Consider the following 27,970-nt stretch of genomic DNA (forward strand, 5'->3'; position numbering starts at 1 on the left):
CTCAGCAACCTTGTGGGCAGCCGTGGTACTTTTAAGCAAGTCCTGCATATGGGACCCCCTAACCACAGAGCCCTGAAGGATAAACTCTCCAGAGTCGTTCCAAGCAGCTACCCCCTTTGAGTCTTTTATCTTGTTCATAATGTATTTAACATTCTTCCTGTTACGTAACGGCACATGTGTCAGTAGGTCATGCATAACTTTATCTTCAATTGGCATTTGAGCTTCACCAGACATATTATCTCCACTAGGTAAGATCGCCGGTACAGGCCTTACAGGGGCATGGCTATCGTTAGGTTCGACATCTGTTAAAGGGTCCGGTAGGGAAAGGGTTAAATGGCTAGTCTCTCTCTCCCCTTGTTTTACCCGAGTCAAATACCTTTGCATTAGGTTTGTGTATTTTTGAATCTTATCATAGGGGTTCAATCCTTTTCGGTTCAAGACATCCTTCATGGCCGTATCCAAATCATTTTCAGCTGTTTGTCTGATATTTTCAGGACCCTGCATTTGTTTTTTAAGTCTATCCAACTCTTGTTGAGGCACCAAGTACATTTTAGTGGCCATCACACCGCGTGTTCAACCCCCACGTCTGGCCGCAATAAGGCTGGTGATGAAGGGCACGGCTATACTTAGTAAAGGCAGAAGAAAACCCCCAGACTGTTGTATACTATGTCTTTTCTTTTGAAGACTGGCCCTTTTATTGGCAAAGAGTTTGATCGCGGTCTTTTGTCTCTTTAATTTTTTCAATTGGTTCAGGGTGAGTGGAATGCGTCCTTTGAGAAGATTCAAAGCAATCTCACATAAGGCTAATATGAGATCTGAAGAACAGCGACCCAAGATGGCCTTCCGTTCTTTAGCTGTAGACCCAACTAGCCTTCTCAAGAGGGGGAGGTTTCTTTTTAAACGCAGAGACATAGCGTTTACTTTTTAGGAAGGTATGCAGCCTCTCCCCCGGAAACAGCCCTGTACGTAGCCTAAGGTGTTCTGGAGTATTTGCTTTTAAATCCACGATTAAATAAGAAAATGGCTCTTTGGTAGCGTCCTCATAGCTCTCCATAAAGTATGATTTCCGTCCAGGGTACATCTGCTGAGCTAGAGTGCTAATTTGCAGTTTGTCTCTAGGATTTTTAAACAATACCATGTAGTTGGCATTCAAGCTAATGGTCCGACTATTTTTACCTTGGTGAAACACATTCTGGACCAAGTAAAGCACGGACAGGTTTCTATGATGAGTATATTGGGTAAAAGCTCGTGCAATTTCGGGGTGTTCGCTACCAGCAAATAGCATATCGTCCAAAACCAGCAGATTATTTACATGTGGGGGGAGAAGTTCATCATCAGACAGAGAATCGGGTATTCCTTCAACAAACTTGATTTTTATTGTCTTCAATAATTCATCATACAGAGGTTGGTAACATGAATAACACCATACAATATTGTCAGGCTTTTGAGATAACACATGTTCAGAATTCTCTAAAATACTTTTTACAAAAAAAGTTTTACCACTGTTTGAAGGGCCTGCAATTAATGCTGAAAAAGGCAATTGTAGACGGGGGTCAAAACCCTCGACAGCAGTCATAATATCTTAAGCTTTAAGACACACTGGGGCTTGTAGCATAAGTCAGTAGCCAAAGGGCAATGTGGTACCGTCAGGCAATAGCTGTCTCTTGTCATAGACTACCCTGAATCTTTTAGTGAGTGGTGCGTTTCTTAGATGGAACCCCTTTTTATCCCTCACTATTTTGTTGTAGGAGCTCAAAATCTCCAAGTCACTATTCTTGTCCTTTACGAACCCCTCGACCAAGCGCGTGATTGATTCCAAGTTTACACGCGGGGCATTTTCATAGTTTTGAGTCACGCCTTTGGCTTTCAACACCACGTGATTGGCTTTAGTCCTAAAAGCATAGCTTTTTGGACCACATGAGGACCATTCTGTAATATGGTCACCCTCTTCGAGTTCACTCGTTAAACCCCCAAGATAGTTGCTAAGTGGGGGGTTCCAATCCCCCGGTTTGCTTACATAGACCACAGAGTCTGTGTCGTGGTAAAGAACCCGCCTCTGAAGCTGTTCCATGAGGGTGTACAGTTCAAGTCGGCCATAGGCTGTGGTAAATGCTGCAAGAAACACATTTACATTACCCGGGGGTAGAACCCACTTTTGGTGGCGCCTCCATTGCACCAATGCAATGTCTTGACTCAAGAAGGAAAAATGTGAAATTTCGTATTGGTCCGAAAAAACAAATTCCAAAAATTCTTCGGGGTCTTTAATGATCGAAGTTGTTAGCATATTGCATCTCTGCGCTAATTTCCCCCAAAGGGAGTTCAAGTACAATTTCGACACATTTCTTTTGGTTTTGTTGACCACTATTCTGTCAGGGTCAAGAAGTATGCCTTCTCTGTCATGGTAGTCTTGAATGTACTGATCTTTACTTTCTTGATCTGTGACCGATGCAGGATAGCCTGAAGCCATCTGCTTGCATCTCAAGAAGGTTTTGATGTACTCTTTAAAAAGTGTGTCTGATTTCCTGGAAAAGTTCCACACTTCAAAGATTTTGGCCACACGATACCCCTTCTCTAAAGCCTTAGAGAATTCTACAGTGACCCATACACCTGTCAGGGCTCTTTGTTGATCTGAGTGATCACAGGGGTTTTCCTGGTTGTTGTTTTCACAACATGTGCGACAAAGGGGAAAGAAAAGTTTTCCTTTAGGACCCTTGTAAGGCAACACAGGTATAAACAGCCCCCTAGGAGGGTAGACAGTCGCTTTGATTAAACCAAAATAATTTTGGGGTTCGTCAAAGTCGCTGTGAATAATTTCAGGATGCCCTATAGGATAGAATGAGGAACTCATTACATGAGGATATAGGGATGTAAAATCTACATAGCCTATTGTCTCGTCGGGTTGAGCTACATAACGCAATGTCAAAGCATTGGTCCGGCCTCCAAACAAGGCCTGTCGCGGTTCCAGGGGCTCTGGAGGGTCATAATGGGTAAGGAAGGCCTTAACACTAGGATCCGCCTTTTTGAGGGCTGTCCATTCGTGCTCCCACAAAACCACAACTTTTAACCCGTAAGTAGCCTTTAAAGAATTCAGTTTGTCTTGAAACTCTTGATACATTTCCCCAAAAGTCTTTTGGGTTAGGACACACAAGGCCTGGGGGACAAAGCATAATTTACAACCGTGGAAGAAACAACCGTTGTACTCATACACTGTCTCAACCCCGTCAATCTGTGTGTATCCATCTACATGGTAAGGCCCAAAAGCCTTCTCCCCCCGATTCAAAGCATGTTGGATAAAAATATCTTTATCCTGGGCCAAGTACTCCAACCATTGAATGGAACCACTAGAGTAGGCCTTGAATTGGCGTCGGTAGTTGTCTGGCGATGGGATAGCTATAGATTCAGGAGTTAGATAGTGTGTACGATAGGTTTTCATGCACGCGGATGCAATAGTTGTACAGCTCCAGGGGTCAATGCCCGCATCTTTGATTACCTCTTCTCTGAATCTGAGGCATCCTTCACGAAGTATAACAACGTCATTGTCACAGTATGATTCCATCTCTTTATGGAAATCAAAAGTGCCATGTCTTACGGTCTCTTACCATGTCAAGAATCTCTCCCGCTCTTTGGGAGACATTTGATCACACCCGTACATTTCGGGGGCTGGATAAGATCCTATATAATGTAGATTCTCCTCAGATGTGAAGAAATGAGGGAAATAGCCTTTGACAGAGTTTTCAAAACCCAAGGCCTCTGGCATTTGAGCCAATCTCATGGGTAAGAAGCTTAAGCTGTCAATGTATCTCTGTTTGAAGGCGGGGTCAACAAAGCATAATATTTTACTCCCTTGAGCTATGACACTGGGGGCCACGCCTTGCTGTATCAAAGGGTTCAGAAGCAGATAGGCGTCATAGGCCCTAGCATTGTGAGCTATAAACGTGAAGTTTCTGTACTGGGCTTTTCTAAAATGTTTTAGAAAGAGCCGGGCACAATTGGGTCCCTCGGCCGACCATTTTTCACCCTTGAAAGTCATGGTTGACACAAAAATAGGCAAATGAACCCCTGATTGCTGATTTGTCTCAAAATCATAAAACACATATTTCTCTGTATGTTCATCTTCAGCCAAGGGCTGAATGTAACACTCATGTGTTACTTCTTGAACCGCTTCTGCGTCTCTGCTTTTCAAAGGACCTTTACAGATTGGGCAGTGTATAATTCCACAAACATGAGGTTTAGGGCTATCTATTTTAAGGTTGTAATTGCAATGACATTTTGGACATTTCTTGTTAATGTCACAACTGCTTACAGATTTACATGCCTTGGGATGCCATGTTTCAGTTTTGTGTTTTTCGTAACAGTAGGCCGAACGACATGTGCGGTGACAATCCGCACAGGGGGTCAAGTTTAGCGGCTGCATAGGGCAATGTTTATCCAGACATACTGAACAGTTGTAACGGCACGAGTGCCCCCCCATGCGTGTGTAGCCGGTATGACAGGCGGGACAGACATATGGAGCGCCTAAAAAGGCTGTGATGTTAGTTACGGCATAGTAATGCTCATTTTGCACATAAAAGTACATAGTCTTAGGATGTGGTTCGGGTATATTTTGGAACTTGAGGAGAGCGTCATTAGCCCTACTGTGGTACAAAACCACAATCTTGATTTTCAGAAAGTTTTCAAATTTGACTATGTCTGAGAAAGCCACAGCATCCTGTATACCGAGACCCACCGCAGTTTGTAGCTCTCGAGCTTTTTGTAACGCGGCTTGATCAGTACATCCTGGGCTGAGTAAGTGGGCCAAACCTATGGCAAAACATAGCTTATTACCTGGATTGGGAACGTTTATGAGATAGGCCCTTTTATTGCTTATGATTTCGGACTGCATTAAACTCTCGAGCTTTCGTCTCTGACCCCCGCCCCCTTGTGGTTGTCGTACTAATTGTACTACAAGTTTGAGGGTCCTATCTGCTAGCACGTTTAAATTTGACTGAACAAGGCGTTCTAGCAGTTTAACAAATTGTTCAAGCTCTGCTTCACCATTCTGTAAAATAAGCGATACCTTGCTCTGTAGACTGTCTCCACAAATTTCCAACTGTAAGAGATCCCTAGGTTCGCTATAATCTCTAATCCTAGCTAACAGTTCATTCAAAGTGTCCATAAGCATTACGTAAAACACAGCATATTCCCGAATCTGACCCCCCCATGCGAAATTGAAAAACTGTCGAACCTCAATATTGCTGAATTTATTTCGACGCAAAACATGTACACTTCGATCAAGACCTCCCCCCTCCAGATTTGCTAGGCAATTGTCCAACTGTTCAAAAACATCGTATTGGGTTTCAGACTCTTCGGACATTGGTGTTAAAGGCTGATTTATAGGTGTCTGGGGTGCCGAATTAAACCTAGGGCTCTCGTTCTGTACACTGATCTCAAGACCGCCCCCCCTCCAGATTTGCTAGACATTTGTCCAACTGTTCAAAAACATCATATTGACTTTCAGACTCTTCGGACAATGTTGTTAAAGGCTGTCTTAGAGGTGTATGTGGGGCCGAATTAAACCTAGGGCTCGCGTTAAGCTGGGTAATTAGAGATATGATGGTTTCGGGAATCTGTGATAACATGTTTTCCTCGGAAGGCCCTGACTCATTCATACGTGTAATAATGTCTATGAGTTCGGAGGGAATCTGTGATAATAGATTTTCATCTATTGTCATTATGTCAATTACCCCCGAATCATTCATATGGTTAACTATATCTTGGAGCTCTGTAGGGATCATGGCTAAGAGGGTTTCAATTGTCTCACTTAGGTCTATAGGGGGCGCCATTTGTCTAATTAAGGATGTGTGTGTGTGTGTTTACATGTGTGTTTTTTAACGGCGGTATTTGCTTGTTTTAGCCCTAATGTTTTTTAACATACGGGGTAGCTCGCTACGCCAGAATGACACATCCTGATTGTATTGATGCTCGAGTAGAATACACATGCGCCTCTGGAGTAGAGCCTTTCGTGATTTTAAACCCAGGGACGCTTTGAAAAAACGGTCTTGGTCTATTTCAGAATCTGCTGTTGCCCCCACAGAATTGGCCGATTCAAGAAGGTTGGCAGCTTCACAGAACATCAAATCGTCTACCTCAGAAATGTCATTTAAATCTTTGAAATCATCAGGTTTCGCTGTTTTCTTGACTGGTGTCTTTGGAGCCTCCTCGGGGATGCTTGTCTGGGCATCCTCCGATGTTTGGGTGTTGTCTTTATAAGCCGGTGAGGAGTCTGAAATAAAAAATAATACATACAAAAATAGGTTATTAACCCTAAAATATGTTAAAAATGCCAAATACATTTCAGATATAAGCCTATATATTAACAATACATTAATTAAATACCTCGGCTTTTTTGACGAGGGCTGTTCTGAAGAAGTTCTGAAACCAGGGGCTGATGTCTTTGTTCAGCCAGTATTACAGCATCTGCAGGTTCGGTAGATGTTGAGCCTGAAAAAAAAAAAAAAACAATATAAGGCCTGGTTTTAACATATTCCGGCATAAAAAAAAAATATATAAATAAAAAAATAATAAAATAACGCTATAAATAATAATATATAATTGATTCATACCTTGTCCTTGGAACGAGGTCTCGTGAATATCGGCCAAGTAGAATTGTTCGGGTGAAGCGGAACTGTGGATCTGAGCACTAATTATCCTTTGGTGTTTAGAAATATGGGGGACAACGTTGTCCTGTCCCAGGGGAGTTGACCTGCCGTTTAAATCCTGTGTTCGTGGCTTGTGTGTAAAAACATCCGGTTCATAGGGGATAATTGTCTCGTAGTCATATGCTTGGCAGAAACCGTTCAGGCTCCATAGGGCCTCGTTTAACCTTCTAGGCTTTAGGTCCTCTGTAAACATATAAAATAACTTTTAATATAAGATGCCCACACTTTTTGTTTTTAAGGTATAAATATTTTTATGTATGGAATTCTTGGAGCTTACTTACGTTTACAATTCAGGGTAGGCGTTTGTTTGTCTGCACTTTGTTCCGGAGCCCCATTGGATGGTTCGAGCTCAGTTATACCTCGGAGTATCTGCGTGAATGCTTCAGAATCTATAAAACATTCGACAATATTAAAGCTATAATCACTTTAGCTAATATTGCCTTGTTATACGGTAAGCATACTGGTCCTAATGATTGTTTAATATTTCTATAACATACCCCGCTTTTCAAACAATTCCCCACAACAACCAAATCTAATATAAAGATTTATTTCAAGAACTCACCTTGCGATAGATCCATTAGACCGTTTTCCCCGATTATCTTTTTAACGCTTCAGTCCGATAACGATTCTTGGAGTTTCTGGAGGTGCTGTTTGCATCGGAACTAAAACGCTGCTAACATTGCCCCTGGTTTCTAGCGCTTTTGTACCCTACGACCTAGAGAAAAACCCCTGAATGATTTTTACATAGCATTTGGGGTTTGTCGTTTTTTCGGGCTATACCCCCGCCCATGGTATATTTGACACATTTCAAACACATGGTATTGGGTGTGTCTAAACATTAGGATCCTTTTGGATCTTCTAAAATCTCCGGGGTGCTAGCACCTAGATGCAGGGGTGGGGTGGTCTCGACATCGCTGGGATGAATGACTTTTTAGCCCACCTAAAAAATAGTTTTATGAAAGGCCTTTAAGATTAGGAGTCGTAAGACACAATATTATTGTTGGGGGGTAGGCATCTGTTTTGCAGGCTAGTGTAAACCTTGGTTTCAAACGACCCCCCTGGCATAGAGCGAGAGAGAGAGAGAGAGAGAGCCTTGAGCGCAGATGCAAGGGTATTTTTTTAACACACACACCCCAGCCCCCCACTTTTTCTGTTTTTGAAACACACACAGCCACTAAAGAAAACTCCCTCACGCACATACGCGCGCACATGGCTTTTTCCGCAAGTTTTTTCTCAGGGACAGACTGCGCTAAGAGTGAACAAACGCGAGAGTTCATAACGTGGTGAGATTCTGATTTTAAAACCATTTATTTCATTCAAAATATTTAGTACATACATTTTATATCCTTACATTCTTAAGGTCTTTTACGATGCCTTTCTTACAGATCCAGGGGGCTTATGCAACCACCCGCCATTGTCCGTGTCGAGTTCGCCCTCAAAAGGCAAGGCTCTCTTGCTAGGTACATCAACACTTGGTAAGTTTTCACTCCAGGGGTAGATCCTCCGTCGGGCCTTTTGGTCTTGACTCTGTCTCAAGGAAAGCCTCGCCCAGCGCTTTAACTGTTCCCCATTTTGGAAGAGAATGTCCAGCTTATTCATAAGGGTTATGAAAATCGGATAATCCAACCATTTAAAACTAAACACAGGCATAAAAAAGTTGACATCTTTGCAGGCTCTGGAAGCTACAGGAGAATTGACAGACTTTGTAGCATTAGCACCATCATAAAATTCACAGGCTAAAATTGTCACTTTGTTATTAGGGGCATAGTCCATTGAAGCGATTCTTAGAGCTTTCAGATCACAGCGTCCGCAGACCTGTTCTTCCAACGCATAGCCCGGCAGCTGTGTACCACTCAGAGCCTGTTCAATTTTACAGAGAGCCAGCCTGATCTTTAGCCATTCTCTCATCCCCAGAGCAGGAGAAAAAATCCCAGGTTTTGCCTGATAAATGGGTTTGGATCCACTGTCTGTGAATATCTTTACCGTAGAATCCTCAGGGTGGAATATGTAAGACATAGGGCCCTCACTCGTACCCAAAAATCCTTTAAAACATTCTGGAGCTTCACACAGAACTTCTTCAAGGCTTTGGTCACTGGGTTCATGACAAGCCGAGCATAACATCCCTAAAATTGGCATAGGTGTCATTTTTGTTTAATATTCAGGGGGTTATCTTGTGCACTCTTAAACAGGAATTGTTCAGCGGCTTTATAAGGGGCATTAACCAACCCAAACCGTGAGAAACAGTAACAGGTTGACCTGACACATGGTCACTTACTCAACCCCACCAACCCCCCTGGGCATGCACCCTTCTAAATGACATAGGGTCATAAATCATTACATAGGGTCATAAATCAGGCTTGGGTCATCAATCATTAACGGCCTGTCAAATGGACCCTTACTCACCCCATAGCCCCCACCTAACCAGGCTTGCCTGACCAGAAGACATGCACACGTCATCACTACATAGGGTTCACATAGAGTTCACATAGAGTTCACATAGGGTCATCAATCAAAATTTTGACACGTCACATCTACTTTAATCTCTCTTTTGTACATGGTTGAATAGAAATTGTTTGATAGCACTTATGATTGTCTCTCTTTTTTATTTATTTATTTATTTGTTTGTTCATTGGGTGGTTCCCCTTGCAGACCCTAATCCCCCACCCTAAACCCCGAGATCCTCATGCCTAACCTTAACCTCTAGACCCCCATACCTAATCTTAATTTAACCCTGACCTGTACTCTACCCTAATCCCCCACCCTAAACCCCGAGATCCTCATGCCTAACCTTAACCTCTAGACCCCCATACCTAACCTTAATTTAACCCTGACCTGTACTCTACCCTAATCCCCCACCCTAACCCCGAGATCCTCATGCCTAACCTTAACCTCTAGACCCCCATACCTAATCTTAATTTAACCCTGACCTGTACTCTACCCTAATCCCCCACCCTAAACCCCGAGATCCTCATGCCTAACCTTAACCTCTAGACCCCCATACCTAACCTTAATTTAACCCTGACCTGTACTCTACCCTAATTCCCTACCCTAACCCTGAGATCCTCATGCCTAACCTTAACCTTTGGACCCCCATACCTGATCCTAATTTAATCCTGAACTGTACTCTAATCCTAATCCTGACCCTAACCTTAACCCCTAGCTCCTAAATCCTAACCCTAATTCCCAACCCTAACCTTAACCCCTAGACCCTCATACCTAAATCTTACCTCTTAGACCACAGCTCTGAGCTTGGTCCCTGGGCTCTATTCTTAGTTCTGAATCTCTGGTTCTTAACCCAAGCCTTATTTTAAATTCTGATTCTGGTATTTTTTATATATATACATATATATATATACATGTGTAATCGAAACAGAAGATCTAGGAGAAGTTTTTGAAAGATCGACAACATTTTATCCGTTCGATGGTGGTTCATTTTTCTTTTGTCGAACTTTATTGCGACAAATGATGGAAACTGTTTTTCGAAAACATGACTGCTGAATATTTTTGAAGGTAAGATGTCATCATGTAACTATAAGCGCCACTCTACGTTTAATTCAAAATGCCTATTACTTTCTAAATCATTTTTTTCAATTATAATTTTTTTTCCATTGAAGGACAAGGATCTTCCTCACTTTCAAAAATGCGTGAATTGCTTCAACTTGCATTTCTGATTGACTGGCAAGTTTCACCACCCAATTATGTCAGATCTACAGGAGTGTATGTTTCACCGTGGCGCGAACCAGTCGCGAACTAGCCTAGGCAGCCGATAGCAGTGCTTAATTTTTGATCCTGCCAGCACAGGATCCAGCACCTCCCAGTTTAGGACTGATTCCTTCCGGAAACCATTTTCCAGGATTTGCCTCTCCTGGCATGTTTTTTTTAACAAAATGTTTATTCTAATAAGGGCTATTAGAGTTAATTCAAGTTGAGTCCTCTGTAATTCTCATGCCCCCTCAAAAACTTAATGTGAAAAACATGCCTGATATTCTAAGAATTGTTGGGTCAGTGTTGGGTCAGCCCGGGTTTAGCCTATGGTTTGTAGCCTATATTGACCAACGAGTGGCCCTTGCTGTGGTGAGAGAACTAGGAGATTGAGTTTCTATAATCTCCCTCGCTCTCTCTGCTCTGATAGAGACGAGCCTGCAACTCTTCTCTGCAGCAGTTGCACTTAATCGTTTATTTCCTTATAGACTCATAGCCCCACAGAAAGGGTGCTTGAGTTGGTGCAACACCCGGTACATTAAAATACATTTTCCAAAGTGAATGACTTCTGTCTGTTCAGAAAGAAATGAAATCATTCAGATTACTACACCAGGAGTAGGCCTATAATATAGCCACAGAGGATCAATAGATTTTTTTTTTTTTTAAATAGCTGTGGATTGTGTGTAGCCCAATCACAAGTTGGGAACATGTGGCAAATCTGTCAGTGATGCAGCTACAACAGGGCTTCACAATATTTAAAATACAATCGCAGGTTGGAAAGCAAATGGATCTGAAAAGAGATGATTCTGTCTGTAGGCTACCAAGTTATCAACTACCAAATAGGCCTATTGAGCGAGCAGCATTGTTAAGGTTTATGGTAGGAATGTCCCAAGTAACCCGGATGGCACTGACCCTCTCACAACGGGATGGAATGCATAGTATAACCTAAGATGAACGACTGAAGCCGTTTACCATAGACCCCCCCCCCCCAGAGCTGTCTTCTACACAAAATTGTAAGGAAACAGAACTCAGACAGCCAGGCAGAGAAGAGGGTTGTATTTCACAGATGTGGCCGGTTACATTCTGTATTACAAAACCCTTCAAATGATGAGACTCTCCCCCCCATTTGTCTTTCATTCAAAATTATATTATTTATTTAAAACAAAGTGCATAACTTAAATCAACAAACATGTCTGATCAACAGCTGTGGGCTCATCTGGAGGCAGACTTTAGGGTAAACATTGTGTTCATGATGTTTAAATGAAGATAACATAACAAGACTCCTAAATCATACCAAACACTAGACAGATAGCTGCTTACCTACTTGCCTCAGTAGGGTACATGGATGTACATGGATGAAAACAAAGATAATATGATAACTTAACATTGTTTGTCAGTAAAAGTAGTGGCTTTTCGGAAGATAATTAAGTTATATTGTACCCTGATCTTTGATATGTATGTGCTTTAGTCAACTCCTACTTTAGCCTACATACTGTAGGTATGCATGACCAGGCTAACTATAGTATATAAAAACTAGAACAGCGTAGAAACCATGCATAAAAGAAAGACAATGCCCTGAAACACAAACAACGGTGACCTGTTTGTTTGCATGTTGATTAAATATAATACCAAGGATAAGTACACATTCAGCTCTGTTACAAGGTAAAGCATGATTGTCCAAAGAGTAACTTTCACCAGGATGGATAAATATGTAATAGTTGTTGCTATAGGAAAGATCCATGTGTGAAAGTGGCACATCAACATGCATAGGCTGGGAGAACAGGTATGCATACTCACATACTCCTACACTTCTCTTACCATGAAATAGCATAACGTTAAGAAAACCAAACCTAAAATGTATGTTTGAAATAAAACATAAAGTCAATAAAAGAGAGTGTAATGATCTAATCCCTGGAAAACTGAATCAGAGTGAACAGAACCCTGATTAAAGAGACTTCTTCTGAAAGTCTGACTCACATTTTCTTGAGGTGGTGGTCACCAACCCCTGGTCCTTGGGAGCAACAGGGTGTGCAGGCTTTTGTTCCAACCCATCATGAACACACCTGATTCAGCTAGTCAGTTCATCTTAATGACCTAGATTAGCTGAACCAGGTGTGTTAGTGCTGGGTTGGAACAAAACCTTGCATACCCTGTAGCCCTCAAAGACCATGATTGGTAACCACTGCCGTAAACAGAAGGATACTCTCTCGTTTCTCATCTTCCTCTTAAAAGAGTATGGTCTTCGCCTTCTCTTGTGTACCTTTGATTGCAGCGCAGCCTCTTCCTCCCTGGCTATCCTCTTCATCATTATCCTCACTGTCATTGTTGTGTGCCCAGCTTGCCTTAAGAGGGGTGAGCTCTGGTGCAATCACATCTCCATCCTAAATACATGTGGACTGAAACACACAGGGACACCAGTGTAAATGTTAAACATAGGGAAAATACTGTGTGTTGTGCAGGTAAGATAGTGATAGCTAGCTGGCTTAGCCTTGCACTGTTATCTTCCCCACACAACGTAAAAACGCTAAAAGCTTGAGATAAAATGATATATAAATGAAAGAGAGGCTCTTGACCTGAAGTTTGGAGAAGTTCATGTCCATGCACCACTGGTCAAAGTTCTTCTTCGCTGCCCGCATGGTCCCCACATCGGTCTTCTTACAGTAGACCCTGATAATCTGCTCAGCAAAGCATTGTGGCAGCAGCTTGGACACCTACAGGAACAACAATTGCCGTATATCATGTTTCCAAGCTCCAAAGATGATTGGATAATTCTAAAATAGGTATACGTAAGTGGATTGAAGTAGTGACCTGGTCCTGGTGGATCGGGAAAGCTTTGGTTGGGTCGTTCTTACAGTAGAAACGCACGTTGTTGATGGGGTTCTTCTCCTTCATACCCCAGTCCATGTTGACGATCTGATGGAGAGAAAGATACGGGGGAGAGATGGACATGCAAAGAGACACCTCTTTTCAACAGAGCAGCTGGTAACAAAGGGTTACCTATAGAGAAGGGGGGGGATGGTAAAATGTATTCAATCAGTTCCCTGATTGAGGTGAAAAGACTGGACACTCACATTGACAACAAAGTCCTCTGGCTGCAGAGTAACATTTGGATGGTCATTCAGAGCCCTCGCCACCCAGCCTGGCCAGTCCAGGAGCATTTCCTGGGGGAAGAGAAGATGAGGATGAGAGGCACATAATATGAACCTCGTAGAAAGCTCCACTAGTAAGCCATGGAAAGATATCCTCTCCCCAAACACACACACCTGTGAAACCTCCACGGGCTCCTCAGCCTGGGCCTCTCCCACACACTTGTAGAGGCATCTGGAGGTGATGTTCTGGAGGATCTCTCTGGCCTCAGCCTGCTCAGAGGACGACGAGTACAGAATCTGCTCAAACACATGGTCTACAGGGGAAGGGAGGAGAGAGGGAGACAGGGGAGAGGGAGAGAGACAGGGGAGAGGGAGAGACAGGGGAGAGGGAGAGAGACAGGGGAAGGGAGGAGAGAGGGAGAGAGATAGGGGAAAGGGAGGAGAGAGGGAGAGAGACAGGGGAGAGGGAGAGAGACAGGGGAAGGGAGGAGAGAGGGAGAGAGACAGGGGAGAGGGAGAGAGACAAGGGAAGGGGGGGAGGGAGAGAGACAGGGGAGAGGGAGAGACAGGGGAGAGGGAGAGAGACAGGGGAGAGGGAAAGAGACAGGGGAAGGGAGGAGAGAGGGAGAGAGACAGGGGAGAGGGAGAGAGACAGGGGAGAGGGAGAGAGACAGGGGAAGGGAGGAGAGAGGGAGAGAGACAGGGGAGAGGGAGAGAGACAGGGGAAGGGAGGAGAGAGGGAGAGAGACAGGGGAGAGGGAGAGACAAGGTGATAAGGAGTGTGGGAAGATGAGAGGTAATCATGCAAACCAAACCCAGCAGTAATTATATGGACAGGAATGTGCCACACAAAAAAACAGGTATGGAAAACGCAGCCTGTTTGGACAGCCTTGACGCCTGGCATAAAACCCAGCCTGTTTGGACAGCATTGACGCCTGGCATAAAACCCAGGTCTGTTTGGACAGCCTTGATGCCTGGCATAAAACCCAGCCTGTTTGGACAGCATTGACGCCTGGCATAAAACCCAGCCTGTTTGGACAGCATTGACGCCTGGCATAAAACCCAGCCTGTTTGGACAGCATTGACGCCTGGCATAAAACCCAGGTCTGTTTGGACAGCCTTGATGCCTGGCATAAAACCCAGCCTGTTTGGACAGCCTTGATGCCTGGCATAAAACCCAGCCTGTTTGGACAGCCTTGACGCCTGGCATAAAACCCAGCCTGTTTGGACAGCCTTGACGCCTGGCATAAAACCCAGGTCTGTTTGGACAGCCTTGATGCCTGGCATAAAACCCAGCCTGTTTGGACAGCCTTGATGCCTGGCATAAAACCCAGCCTGTTTGGACAGCCTTGACGCCTGGCATAAAACCCAGGTCTGTTTGGACAGCCTTGATGCCTGGCATAAAACCCAGACAACCAGAGGTTTGAGAGTACGTAGAACAGACCAGAGCCATTCTACACTTTATATTTCTATGGGGTTGAACAGACCAGTGAGTTTAGTGTAGGCCTCCATGTTGTCTATTGCCGTTGAGATTTTGAACATCTCTCCCCCTGAACCTTGTATCTGGATGTGGGGGTCCGCCAAGACAAAGGCCTCTGTGATCCTGAAAAAAAGACAAGACAATATAACATCTAATTTTGAACATATAACATACAGCAGAAAAAAAACTATATTTCTGAGAACCTGTATGAATGTATAAAAGATAGGAAATAAGACAGAGATACAGTACCAGTCAAAAGTTTGGACACACCTACTCATTCCAGGGTTTTTCCTTTGTTTTCTACTTTGTAGAATGATAATGAAGACATCAAAATTAAGACATGTTAAACAAATCAAAATATATTTTATATTTGAGATTCTTCAAACTAGACACCCTTAGCCTTGATGACAGCTTTGCACACTATTGGATTCTGGGGTAAACCTTGAACATTGTTATACTCAGAGTATAGGAACATTAGTTACTAAAGAGACATGAGGGGTGGAGCCATAATGAAGCTTGGGAGGGGCTGAGTGCAGGGAAACCAACCGCATGTGACAGTACTAATAAGGGGAGAAACCGCTGAAGGCTCATATCACTTAGTTCCCTGCTTAGCAAGAATGATGCAATGTTTAGCGATAAGGAGGAGACTCCACCCAAAGTGGGGTATGAATACCACCACGGGGGAAGCCATGTCTGTGTCTGAATTACAGCTGTAACGACACTTTGGGAAGAATTAAACTTGGTCAAGCTTCTCTAGTGTCCGTGAGTTACTTACTCTGAAAGATTTGAACCTAACAGTAGTCACCTGGAATACATTTCAAATAAAAGGTGTGCCTTGTTAAAGTTAATTTGTGGGATTTCTTTCCTCCTTAATGCGTTTGAGCCAATCAGATGTGTTGTGACAAGGTAGGGGTGTTATACAGAAGATCGCCTTATTTGGTAAAAGACCAAGTTCATATTATGGCATGAACAGCTCAAATAAGCAAAGAGACACGACAGTCCATCATTACTTTAAGACATGAAGGTCAGTCAATATGGAAAATGTCAACAACTTTGACAGGTCATCTGATGCAGCACTCCAGCAGTCGCAAAAACCATCAAGTGCTATGATGAAACTGGCTCTCATGAGGACCGCCACAGGAAAGGAAGACCCAGAGTTACCTCTGCTGGAGAGGATAAGTGCATTAGAGTTACCAGCCTCAAATTGCAGCCCAAATAAATGCTTCACAGAGTTCAAGTAACAGACACATCTCAACATCAACTGTTCAGAGGAGTCTGCGTGAATCAGGCCTTCATGTTTGAATTGCTGCAAAGAAACCACTACTAAAGGACACCAATAAGAATAAGAGACTTGCTTGGGCCAAGAAACCCAAGCAACGGACATTAGACCGGTGGAAATATGTCCTTGGTCTGATGAGTCCAAATTCGAGATTTTTGGTCTTTGTGAGACGCAGAGTAGGTGAACAGATGATCTCCTCATGTGTAGTTCCCACCATGAAGCACGGAGGAGGTGGTGTGATGGTGTGGGGGTGCTTTGCTGATGACACTGTGAGTGATTTGTTTAGAATTGAAGGCATACAATCACCATGGCTACAACAGCATTCTGAAGTGATACGCCATCCCATCTGGTTTGAGCTTAGTGGGACTATCATTTGTTTTTCAACAGGACAATGACCCAACACACCTCCAGGCTGTGTAATGGCTATTTGACCAAGAAGGAGAGTGATGGAGTGCTGCATCAGATGACCTGGCCTCCACGATCACCCGGCCTCAACCCAAATGAAATTGTTTAGGATGAGTTGGACCGCAGAGTGATGGAAAAGCAGAAAAACAAGTGCTCAGCATATGTGGGAACTCCTTCAAGATAGTTGGAAAAGCATTCCAGGTGAAGCTGGTTGAGAGAATGCCAAGCTTGTGCAAAGCTGTCATCAAGGCAAATGGTGGCTACTTTGAAGAATCTAAAATATATTTTGATATGTTTTACCATTGTTTGGTTACTACATGATTCCATATGTGTTATTTCATAGTTTTGATGTCTTCACTATTATTCTACAATGTAGAAATAGTACAAAACCATTGAATGAGTTGGTGTGTCCAAACTTTTGACTGGTACTGTAGGGCTCCCGAGTGGCGCAGAAGTCTAAGGCACTGCATCTCAGTGCTAGAGGCGTCACTACAGACCCTGGTTCGATTCCAGGCTGAATCACAACCGGACGTGATTGCGAGTCCCATAGGGCGGCGCACAATTGGCCCAGCGTCGTCCGGGTTTGGCCGGTGTAGGCCGTCATTGTAGATAAGAATTTGTTTTTAAGTTTTTTTAAACTGACAAAGTAATGGAAACTCGAGTAAATGAGGGATACAAAGCATATTTAAAGTAGGTGCTTCCACACAGGTGTGGTTTCTGAGTTAATTAAGCAACAAACATGCTGGGCAGGCCATTATTTTGGCTACCACGACTATGTCCCTATAGGATAACAATGCCAACTCGGCTCCATCATTCATTGAATAAGATCGCTCATTTATCACAAAACAAACTGATATTGCCAACTACTTTAATTTATTTTTCATTGGCAAGATAAACAGGTAGAAGCAGGAATTCCCCAAGGCAGCTGTTTTTTCAATATTTACTAATGACATGCCACTGGCTTTGAGTAAAGGGTTAGGGTTAGGCTTTGAGTAAAGGGTTAGGGTTAGGCTTTGAGTAAAGGGTTAGGGTTAGGATTAGGCTTTGAGTAAAGCCAGTGGCATGCTGTTAATAAAGATTGAGAAAACAGCCCCCCGCACCTCTCCGATTCAGAGGGGTTGGGTTAAATGACTCCTGCACCTCTCCGATTCAGAGGGGTTGGGTTAAATGACTCCTGCACCTCTCCGATTCAGAGGGGTTGGGTTAAATGACTCCTGCACCTCTCCGATTCAGAGGGGTTGGGTTAAATGACTCCTGCACCTCTCCGATTCAGAGGGGTTGGGTTAAATGACTCCTGCACCTCTCCGATTCAGAGGGGTTGGGTTAAATGACTCCTGCACCTCTCCGATTCAGAGGGGTTGGGTTAAATGACTCCTACACCTCTCCGATTCAGAGGGGTTGGGTTAAATGACTCCTGCACCTCTCCGATTCAGAGGGGTTGGGTTAAATGACTCCTGCACCTCTCCGATTCAGAGGGGTTGGGTTAAATGACTCCTGCACCTCTCCGATTCAGAGGGGTTGGGTTAAATGACTCCTGCACCTCTCCGATTCAGAGGGGTTGGGTTAAATGCGGAAGACACATTTCAGTTGAATGCTCTCATGGAAGAGAGATTGACTTCCTCATTACTTGTTTTTGTAAGAGGTGTTGACAAGCTGAAGGTACCGAGCTGTCTGTTGACAACACTGGCACACAGCTCGGAGACCCATGCATACCCCACAAGACATGCCACAAGAGATTTCTTCATAGTCCCCAAGTCCAGAACAGACTATGGGAGGTGCACAGTCCTACATAGAGCCATGACAACATGGAAATCTATTCCACATCAGGTAACTGATGCAGCAGGAGAATCAGATTTAATTGAACAGCGGGGACTGTGAAGTAACACAAACATAGGCACATACACACGCATGATAACGTACACACACACACACATGGATGTTTTCGTTGTAGATAGTAGTGGAGTAAAGGCCTGAGGACACACACTTAGTGTGTTGTGAATTCTGTAACGAATCTATTGTAATGTTTTTTAAATTGTATAACTGCCTAAATTTTGCCGGACCCCAGGAAGAGAAGCCGCCGCCTTGGATCCATAATAAATACTGACCATAAATACTGGTCACTGAATGGTTTGATGAGCCTGAACACGATGTAAACCATATGCCATGACAGTCTCAGTCACCAGATCTCAACCCAATTGAACACTTATGGGATATTCTGCCACAATCAACAAAACAACAAATGATAGAATGTATTGTGGAAGGTGTCGCATCCGTCCACTAGAGTTCCTGACACTTAGAAACGATGCCGAGGTGCACTGAAGCTGTTCTGGCTCGTAGTGGCCCAACGCCCTATTAAGACACGATGTTGGTGTTTCCTCTATCTGGCAGTTACCTGTATTAAACACCTGTTGAGGTGAGAGTACTTACATTGTCTCTATGATGTTGCACACCTTGTGCTGGTAGGCTCTTCTATGCAGGCAGTTGCGTGTGTGGAACATGTCATACAGATTACCCACTTCCTGTATGTGGACAACACACATGGATATCACCACTAAACTAGGCTAACCCCTAACTATATCACCACTAAACTAGGCTAATCCCTAACTATATCACCACTAAACTAGGCTAACCCCTAACTATATCACCACTAAACTAGGCTAATCCCTAACTATATCACCACTAAACTAGGCTAATCCCTAACTATATCACCACTAAACTAGGCTAACCCCTAACTATATCACCACTAAACTAGGCTAATCCCTAACTATATCACCACTAAACTAGGCTAATCCCTAACTATATCACCACTAAACTAGGCTAATCCCTAACTATATCACCACTAAACTAGGCTAATCCCTAACTATATCACCACTAAACTAGGCTAACCCCTAACTATATCACCACTAAACTAGGCTAATCCCTAACTATATCACCACTAAACTAGGCTAACCCCTAACTATATCACCACTAAACTAGGCTAACCCCTAACTATATCACCACTAAACTAGGCTAAGCCCTAACTATATCACCACTAAACTAGGCTAATCCCTAACTATATCACCACTAAACTAGGCTAATCCCTAACTATATCACCACTAAACTAGGCTAACCCCTAACTATATCATCACTAAACTAGGCTAATCCCTAACTATATCACCACTAAACTAGGCTAATCCCTAACTATATCACCACTAAACTAGGCTAACCCCTAACTATATCACCACTAAACTAGGCTAACCCCTAACTACTTTAACAATAATGAAAAGTTGAATGAAAACATAAATGAAGTGAATGAATGGGAGATGTAATCGAGGGCCAAGATGAAGCATTTACCTTGTCTCGGGTGCAGATTTGATTTTTCCCGTCCACCTTACACACACGGGCAAACTTGAGGAAGCGACGGTAGTCAAAGTTATTTTGGATGCCCAGGTAGAAGCAGTCCCTGTGGAGTGAGAAAGTGAGGGAGTCTGTTGGTTTTGTCTGGGTTTTCCTTTACCTATCATACTGTTTTTGATGTATCCATTATGTTAAAATGTTGTTTAACTTCTTTTAAATAAAAATCATTTTCAATGTTCCTGTTGTCATTTATGTAAAAAAAAAGCATCTCACTAAACAAAATGTAAATGTTTATGCATTTCCTTTGCTCTACAATGAAATGGTAGTTCCACAAAATGAGTGTTGTGTTTCTTCGATATTTTAAGCAGAAATTGTGCACCAATATTGTAATTTTAAAACCTGTTATATTAAACTAAGTGCCCTTTAATATAGAGCACATGGAGAATTCAATTAATCAGATTATTTTATATGAATAAAGGCTTAAGTGCTAAAATTCTATATTTTGACATGGCCCTCCGTCAACCCTGTCACTTCTAGAAAGATTTTAACCCAATTAATCCAACAAAAGTTCCTTTTTTGTGTGAAGCTTCCATTCAAATGCTACTCCCTGTTGTACACACCAAGCGTCCATTATGGCAGATTTCAGATGAAATCATCAACCCTGTTACTTTTGATGGGTTCCGACTGATATGAAATATACTTCTTCATGTCACTGAAGGAGAGAGGGGAACGTATAACATTTACATTCTGTCAGGATATTATTGTTCGCCATCAGGGATCCTATGGGAGAAGAGACACAGTCTGGTAGAAGTGATCATGACAGCCGTGACTTAGAGAAGGATCCTATGGGAGGAGAGACAGTCTGGTAGAAGTGATCATGACAGCCGTGACTTAGAGAAGAGCACTTTGGGCAGAGGTCAGGTTAGATGAAGTGAGGAAGAACATATATGTGACTCACCACCAGGATTCGGTCTTATGTAGCAAAATGTGAAATGGTAGAGACTAGGGTTGCAAAGGGTTGGAAACTTTCCCGGAACTTTTCCTTGGGAACTTAAGCCCGGGAATTTGGGGAATGTGGCTTAAATTCATTTAAAAAAGTGATCTTATAACAGTGAACCTGTTTTGTGGGAAACACACGAGGCAATTCTAGGTCTTGTGGCATATTTAGGTTAAACTATCCCCAATTCAATGGAATTGCAACCCTCTGCATGCACAGTGCATTCTTCCATCACATGTACAGCTGATTCTCAAGATCTTGCACACTAATGAGATGCTATTGAGCCCAACACTACTACACTGTCTGAGCCAAGGACTACATGCTTTCTGGTAAGTTTTGATTACAATACTGGGTGGGGTGAATATATTTTATGACAGATAATGTTTTTGATAACTAGTAAATAGTAGCCAACAGCAAAGTGTGTTTAAATCATTTCTAACTTGTTAACAATTTCTGCTAGTTAGTAGCAAAAACTATGTGGTTAACCGAGGAGTGTTAATTCACCTGTTTCCATACATGTTTCATTCTAAAACATTTATCTTACAAATGAGTTGTTTAACTACTTAACTCTTTATCTGTATATGGAATTGTATTTGTTGTTTCCTTTAATAATTTTTCCCTACTCTTTACAGGAAAATGCCACAGGCTGTAAGGGCTGTCTCTCTCCTCATCCTCGGACGAGGAGAGGAGAGAAGGATCATCAGACCAAAATGCAGCAGTAGGGAAATAGGCCATCTCTTTTATTTCAATACGACGATGATGGCAACACGGAAAAAACAAAACACCTTCAAAAATACAAAACAAGAAAACGAAGTAGACGAAACCTGAACATAAACTTACATAATTAAACGTAACACTTACGGACAGGAACAGACTACATCGAAACGACACGAACAACCGAACAGTCCCGTATGGTGCAAGACATAACACAGATACGGAAGACAATCACCCACAAACAAACAGTGAGAACACCCTACCTAAATATGACTCTTAATTAGAGGAGAACGCAAAACACCTGCCTCTAATTAAGAGCCATACCAGGCAACCACAACCAACATAGAAACAGATAACATAGACTGCCCACCCAAAACACATGCCCTGACCTAAACACATACAAAAACAACATAAAACAGGTCAGGACCGTTACAGAACCCCCCCCTCAAGGTGCGAACGCCGGGCGCACCAGCACAAAGTCCAGGGGAGGGTCTGGGTGGGCAGTTGACCACGGTGGTGGCTCAGGCTCTGGACGCTGCCCCCACACCACCATAGTCACTCCCCGCTTCTGTCTTCCCCTTCCAATGACCACCCTAAAACTAACTTCCCCTAAATGAACGGCCAGCACCGGGAGAAGGGGCAGCACCGGGACAAGGGGCAGCACCGGGACAAGGGGCAGCACCGGGACAAGGGGCAGCACCGGGACAAGGGGCAGCACCGGGATAAGGGGCAGCACCGGGATAAGGGGCAGCACCGGGATAAGGGGCAGCACCGGGATAAGGGGCAGCACCGGGACAAGGGGCAGGTCCCGGCTGAGATACTCTGGCAGATCCCGGCTGAGGGACTCTGGCAGATCCCGGCTGAGGGACTCTGGCAGATCCCGGCTGAGGGACTCTGGCAGATCCCGGCTGAGGGACTCTGGCAGGTCCTGGCTGAGGGACTCTGGCAGGTCCTGGCTGAGGGACTCTGGCAGGTCCTGGCTGAGGGACTCTGGCAGGTCCCGGCTGAGGGACTCTGGCAGGTCCCGGCTGGACGGCTCTGGCAGGTCCCGGCTGGACGGCTCTGGCAGGTCCTGGCTGGACGGCTCTGGCAGGTCCTGGCTGGACGGCTCTGGCAGGTCCTGGCTGGACGGCTCTGGCAGGTCCTGGCTGGACGGCTCTGGCAGGTCCTGGCTGGACGGCTCTGGCAGGCCCTGGCTGGACGGCTCTGGCAGGCCCTGGCTGGACGGCTCTGGCAGGCCCTGGCTGGACGGCTCCGGCAGGTCCTGGCTGGACGGCTCCGGCAGGTCCTGGCTGGACGGCTCTGGCTGGTCATGGCAGGACGGCTCTGGCTGGTCCTGGCTGGACGGCTCTGGCTGGTCATGGCAAAAAACAACATAAAACAGGTCAGGACCGTTACACAGGCACTATCTGATGTATGGAGACATTTCACTGCAGGTAATTTAGAAGGACAACCTGTGTACATTTGCAAATGCTGTGCCAAATCATATGTGAAGAATGCAACAAAGATGCAGAATCATCTGGCCAAGTGCATAAAGTTCCCTCAGCACTCACAACAAGCAACCTCTGACAAAAGTCCCTCTACTTCAAGTCGAGGTGAAACTTATGAACCAGACACCTTAGCAACAGCTCATGGTCCTCCTGGAATCAGAAGGTTATTTGACTCAATGGAGGAACGTAGTCAGAGAAATGCTGATGAATGTCTTGCTCGAGCTGTGTATGCAACCGGTTCACCTCTGATGCTCACAGGCAATGAGTATTGGAAGAGATTTCTGAATGTGTTACGTTCCCCAGTTTCTGTGTTGTAGTTTCTATTTGAGTGTGTGTGTTTCAGGAGATGGCTTCCTGGAATTTCTCCCCAAGCAGCTGATTGGTCAGCCCCAAATGGATGATTGGAGAGCTGACCCCGCCCCCTCGTCAAGATACAGCTGTCTCTAATTACCATTGCCACCTGAAGCTATAAAAGCCAGTGTTCTGTGCAGAGAGAGATCATAGGAGAGAAGAAATGTAGAGAGAGATTGAATGTTATATAGATCATTGCTGAGAGAGAAGGTTGATGGCTGAGGGTTATAGCATGTTGGTTGATGGTATGTACTTTGTTAGTTGTTGCTGGTAGCAGCTTTGATATGTTCTGTGTTTGTTGCTTTGTCTGAGCTTCTTTAAATCAAATCAAATCAAATCAAATTTTATTAGTCACATACACATGGTTAGCAGATGTTAATGCGAGTGTAGCGAAATGCTTGTGCTTCTAGTTCCGACAATGCAGTAATAACCAACAAGTAATCTAACCTAACAATTCCACAACTACTACCTTATACACACACACAAGTGTAAAGGGATAAAGAATATGTACATAAAGATATATGAATGAGTGTTGGTACAGAACGGCATGGCAAGATGCAGTAGATGGTATAGAGTACGGTATATACATATGAGATGAGTACTGTAGGGTATGTAAACATAAAGTGGCATAGTTTAAAGTGGCTAGTGGTACATGTATTACATAAGATGGCAAGATGCAGTAGATGATATAGAGTACAGTATATACATATGAGATGGGTAATGTAGGGTATGTAAACATTATATTAAGTGGCATTGTTTAAAGTGGCTAGTGGTACATTTTTACATAATTTCCATCAATTCCCATTTTTAAAGTGGCTGGAGTTGAGTCAGTATGTTGGCAGCGGCCGCTAAATGTTAGTGGTGGTTGTTTAACAGTCTGATGGCCTTGAGATAGAAGCTGTTTTTCAGTCTCTCGGTCCCTGCTTTGATGCACCTGTACTGACCTCGCCTTCTGGATGATAGCGGGGTGAACAGGCAGTGGCTTGGGTGGTTGTTGTCCTTGATGATCTTTATGGCCTTCCTGTGACATCGGGTGGTGTAGGTGTCCTGGAGGGCAGGTAGTTTGCCCCCGGTGGTGCGTTCTGCAGACCTCACTACCCTCTGGAGAGCCTTACGGTTGTGGGCGGAGCAGTTGCCGTACCAGGCGGTGATACAGCCCGACAGGATGCTCTCGATTGTGCATCTGTAGAAGTTTGTGAGTGCTTTTGGTGACAAGCCGAATTTCTTCAGCCTCCTGAGGTTGAAGAGGCGCTGCTGCGCCTTCTTCACAACGCTGTCTGTGTGGGTGGACCAATTCAATTTGTCCGTGATGTGTACACCGAGGAACTTAAAACTTTCCACCTTCTCCACTACTGACCCGTCGATGTGGATAGGGGGGTGCTCCCTCTGCTGTTTCCTGAAGTCCACAATCATCTCCTTTGTTTTGTTGACGTTGAGTGTGAGGTTATTTTCCTGACACCACACTCCGAGGGCCCTCACCTCCTCCCTGTAGGCCGTCTCGTCGTTGTTGGTAATCAAGCCTACCACTGTAGTGTCATCCGCAAACTTGATGATTGAGTTGGAGGCGTGCATGGCCACGCAGTCGTGGGTGAACAGGGAGTACAGGAGAGGGCTCAGAACGCACCCTTGTGGGGCCCCAGTGTTGAGGATCAGCGGGGTGGAGATGTTGTTACCTACCCTCACCACCTGGGGGCGGCCCGTCAGGAAGTCCAGGACCCAGTTGCACAGGGCGGGGTCGAGACCCAGGGTCTCGAGCTTGATGACGAGTTTGGAGGGTACTATGGTGTTAAATGCTGAGCTGTAATCGATGAACAGCATTCTCACATGGGTATTCCTCTTGTCCAGATGGGTTAGGGCAGTGTGCAGTGTGGTTGCGATTGCGTCGTCTGTGGACCTATTGGGTCGGTAAGCAAATTGGAGTGGGTCTAGGGTGTCCGGTAGGGTGGAGGTGATATGGTCCTTGACTAGTCTCTCAAAGCACTTCATGATGACGGAAGTGAGTGCTACGGGGCGGTAGTCGTTTAGCTCAGTTACCTTAGCTTTCTTGGGAACAGGAACAATGGTGGCCCTCTTGAAGCATGTGGGAACAGCAGACTGGGATAAGGATTGATTGAATATGTCCGTAAACACACCAGCCAGCTGGTCTGCGCATGCTCTGAGGACGCGGCTGGGAATGCCGTCTGGGCCTGCAGCCTTGCGAGGGTTAACACGTTTAAATGTTTTACTCACCTCGGCTGCAGTGAAGGAGAGCCCGCAGGTTTTGGTAGGGGGCCGTGTCAGTGGCACTGTATTGTCCTCAAAGCGGGCAAAAAAGTTGTTTAGCCTGTCTGGGAGCAAGACATCCTGGTCCGCGATGGGGCTGGTTTTCTTTTTGTAATCCGTGATTGACTGTAGACCCTGCCACATACCTCTTGTGTCTGAGCTGTTGAATTGCGACTCGATTTTGTCTCTGTACTGGGACTTAGCCTGTTTGATTGCCTTGCGGAGAGAATAGCTACACTGTTTGTATTCGGTCATGCTTCCGGTCACCTTGCCCTGGTTAAAAGCAGTGGTTCGTGCTTTCAGTTTCACGCGAATGCTGCCGTCAATCCACGGTTTCTGGTTTGGGAATGTTTTAATCGTTGCTGTGGGTACGACATCGTCAATGCACTTCCTAATGAACTCGCTCACCGAATCAGCATATTCGTCAATATTGTTGTTGGACGCAATGCGGAACATATTCCAATCCGCGTGATCGAAGCAGTCTTGAAGCGTGGATTCAGATTGGTCGGACCAGCGTTGAACAGACCTGAGCACGGGAGCTTGTTGTTTTAGTTTCTGTTTGTAGGCTGGAATCAACAAAATGGAGTCGTGGTCAGCTTTTCCGAAAGGGGGGCGGGGGAGGGCCTTATATGCGTCGCGGAAATTAGTATAACAATGATCTAGGGTTTTCCCAGCCCTGGTAGCACAATCGATATGCTGATAGAATTTAGGGAGTTTTGTTTTTAGATTAGCCTTGTTAAAATCCCCAGCTACGATGAATGCAGCCTCAGGGTGTGTGGTTTCCAGTTTACAAAGAGTCAGATAGAGTTCGTTCAGTACCATCGATGTGTCTGCTTGGGGGGGAATATATACGGCTGTGATTATGATTGAAGAGAATTCCCTTGGTAGATAATGCGGTCGACATTTGATTGTGAGGAGTTCTAGATCAGGTGAACAGAACGACTTGAGTTCCTGTGTGTTGTTATGATGATCACACCACGTCTCGTTAATCATAAGGCATACCCCCCCGCCCCTCTTCTTACCAGAAAGATGTTTGTTTCTGTCGGCGCGATGCATGAAGAAACCAGCTGGCTGCACCGACTCCGTTAGCGTCTCTTGAGTTAGCCATGTTTCCGTGAAGCAGAGCACGTTGCAATCCCTGATGTCTCTCTGGAATGCTACCCGTGCTCGGATTTCATCAACCTTATTGTCAAGAGACTGGACATTGGCGAGTAGTATGCTAGGGAGTGGAGCGCGATGTGCCCGTCTCCGAAGCCTGACCACGAGACCGCCTCGTTTGCCCCTTTTACGGCGTCGCACAGGGTCGCCGGCTGGGATCAGATCCATTGTATTGGGTGGAAGGCAAAACACTGGATCCGTTTCGGGAAAGTCATATTCCTGGTAGGAACGATGATGAGTTGACGTTAATCGTATATTCAGTAGTTCCTCCCGACTGTATGTAATGAAACCTAAGATTACCTGGGGTACCGATGTAAGAAATAACACATAAAAAAGCAAAATACTGCATATTTTCCAAGGAACGCGAAGCGAGGCGGCCATCTCTTTCCGGCGCCGGATGTTAAAAAAAGTGGCCTGAGTTAGTTGACTCAGTTTTGTTGTGAAGTGGATGGTTTGTTATTCTGTTTCATTTGTTCCCAGGGGGGAAGTGGAAGGCACCTTGGGATTGCTAAGGCAAGAGGCCTGCGGGCATACATATACCTGTAGTATATTCACTGTCTATGCACACTAGGTAAGACCTGGGCGGACCACCCCCTGTATTTTGGTTAGGGCACCAGGTGGTGCTAAGTTAGGAAGTAGTGGGTAGGCAGGTTAGATAGGAGAGGGGGAGCTTTGATATTTACTTTCTTTGCTTTGGTTCCGTCCAGCCCCTTTTCCCCATATTACCGTGTAAAGGAAATAAATCCTAGTGAGCGGTCAATTCTGCCTTTTTGTCATCCTTACTCACACCTACAGTCCATACCTCTTTCGCTTCACGGAGAGTTGAGTTGTAGCAGGGTGTTGTGTTCCCTCTTTTCAGAGGCGTGCGTAACATAATGGGGGCTCATCCGGGATTCCATTAAACCCACCGGACCCTGCTGCTCTCTGTGGTTAGTGATTGAGGTATGATGGTAGGTTGTGAGTTTGGATGACTTGTTTAGTTTGTGTGTTCAGTAGATTGTTGTGTACA

General features: G+C 44.5%; 1 protein-coding gene across 2 annotated transcripts in view; it reads right to left on the reverse strand.

Moving 5' to 3' along the window:
• Positions 1-11,441: 11,441 nt before the first annotated feature.
• Positions 11,442-27,970, reverse strand: part of LOC139560606 (deoxynucleoside triphosphate triphosphohydrolase SAMHD1-like) — a 48,473-nt gene continuing 31,944 nt past the window's right edge. For both annotated transcript variants that reach the window (XM_071377536.1, XM_071377535.1), the window contains exons 9-16: positions 19,987-20,095; positions 19,081-19,172; positions 14,977-15,092; positions 13,664-13,803; positions 13,472-13,561; positions 13,209-13,313; positions 12,974-13,111; positions 11,442-12,796 (exon numbers count right to left, since the gene is read on the reverse strand). In XM_071377536.1, the coding sequence (XP_071233637.1) occupies positions 12,782-12,796; positions 12,974-13,111; positions 13,209-13,313; positions 13,472-13,561; positions 13,664-13,803; positions 14,977-15,092; positions 19,081-19,172; positions 19,987-20,095 (805 nt within the window). In that variant the 3' untranslated portion in view covers positions 11,442-12,781. The remainder of the gene's footprint in view (positions 12,797-12,973; positions 13,112-13,208; positions 13,314-13,471; positions 13,562-13,663; positions 13,804-14,976; positions 15,093-19,080; positions 19,173-19,986; positions 20,096-27,970) is intronic.

This window comes from Salvelinus alpinus, chromosome 30, assembly GCF_045679555.1.
Source record: "Salvelinus alpinus chromosome 30, SLU_Salpinus.1, whole genome shotgun sequence".
NCBI lineage: Eukaryota > Metazoa > Chordata > Actinopteri > Salmoniformes > Salmonidae > Salvelinus > Salvelinus alpinus.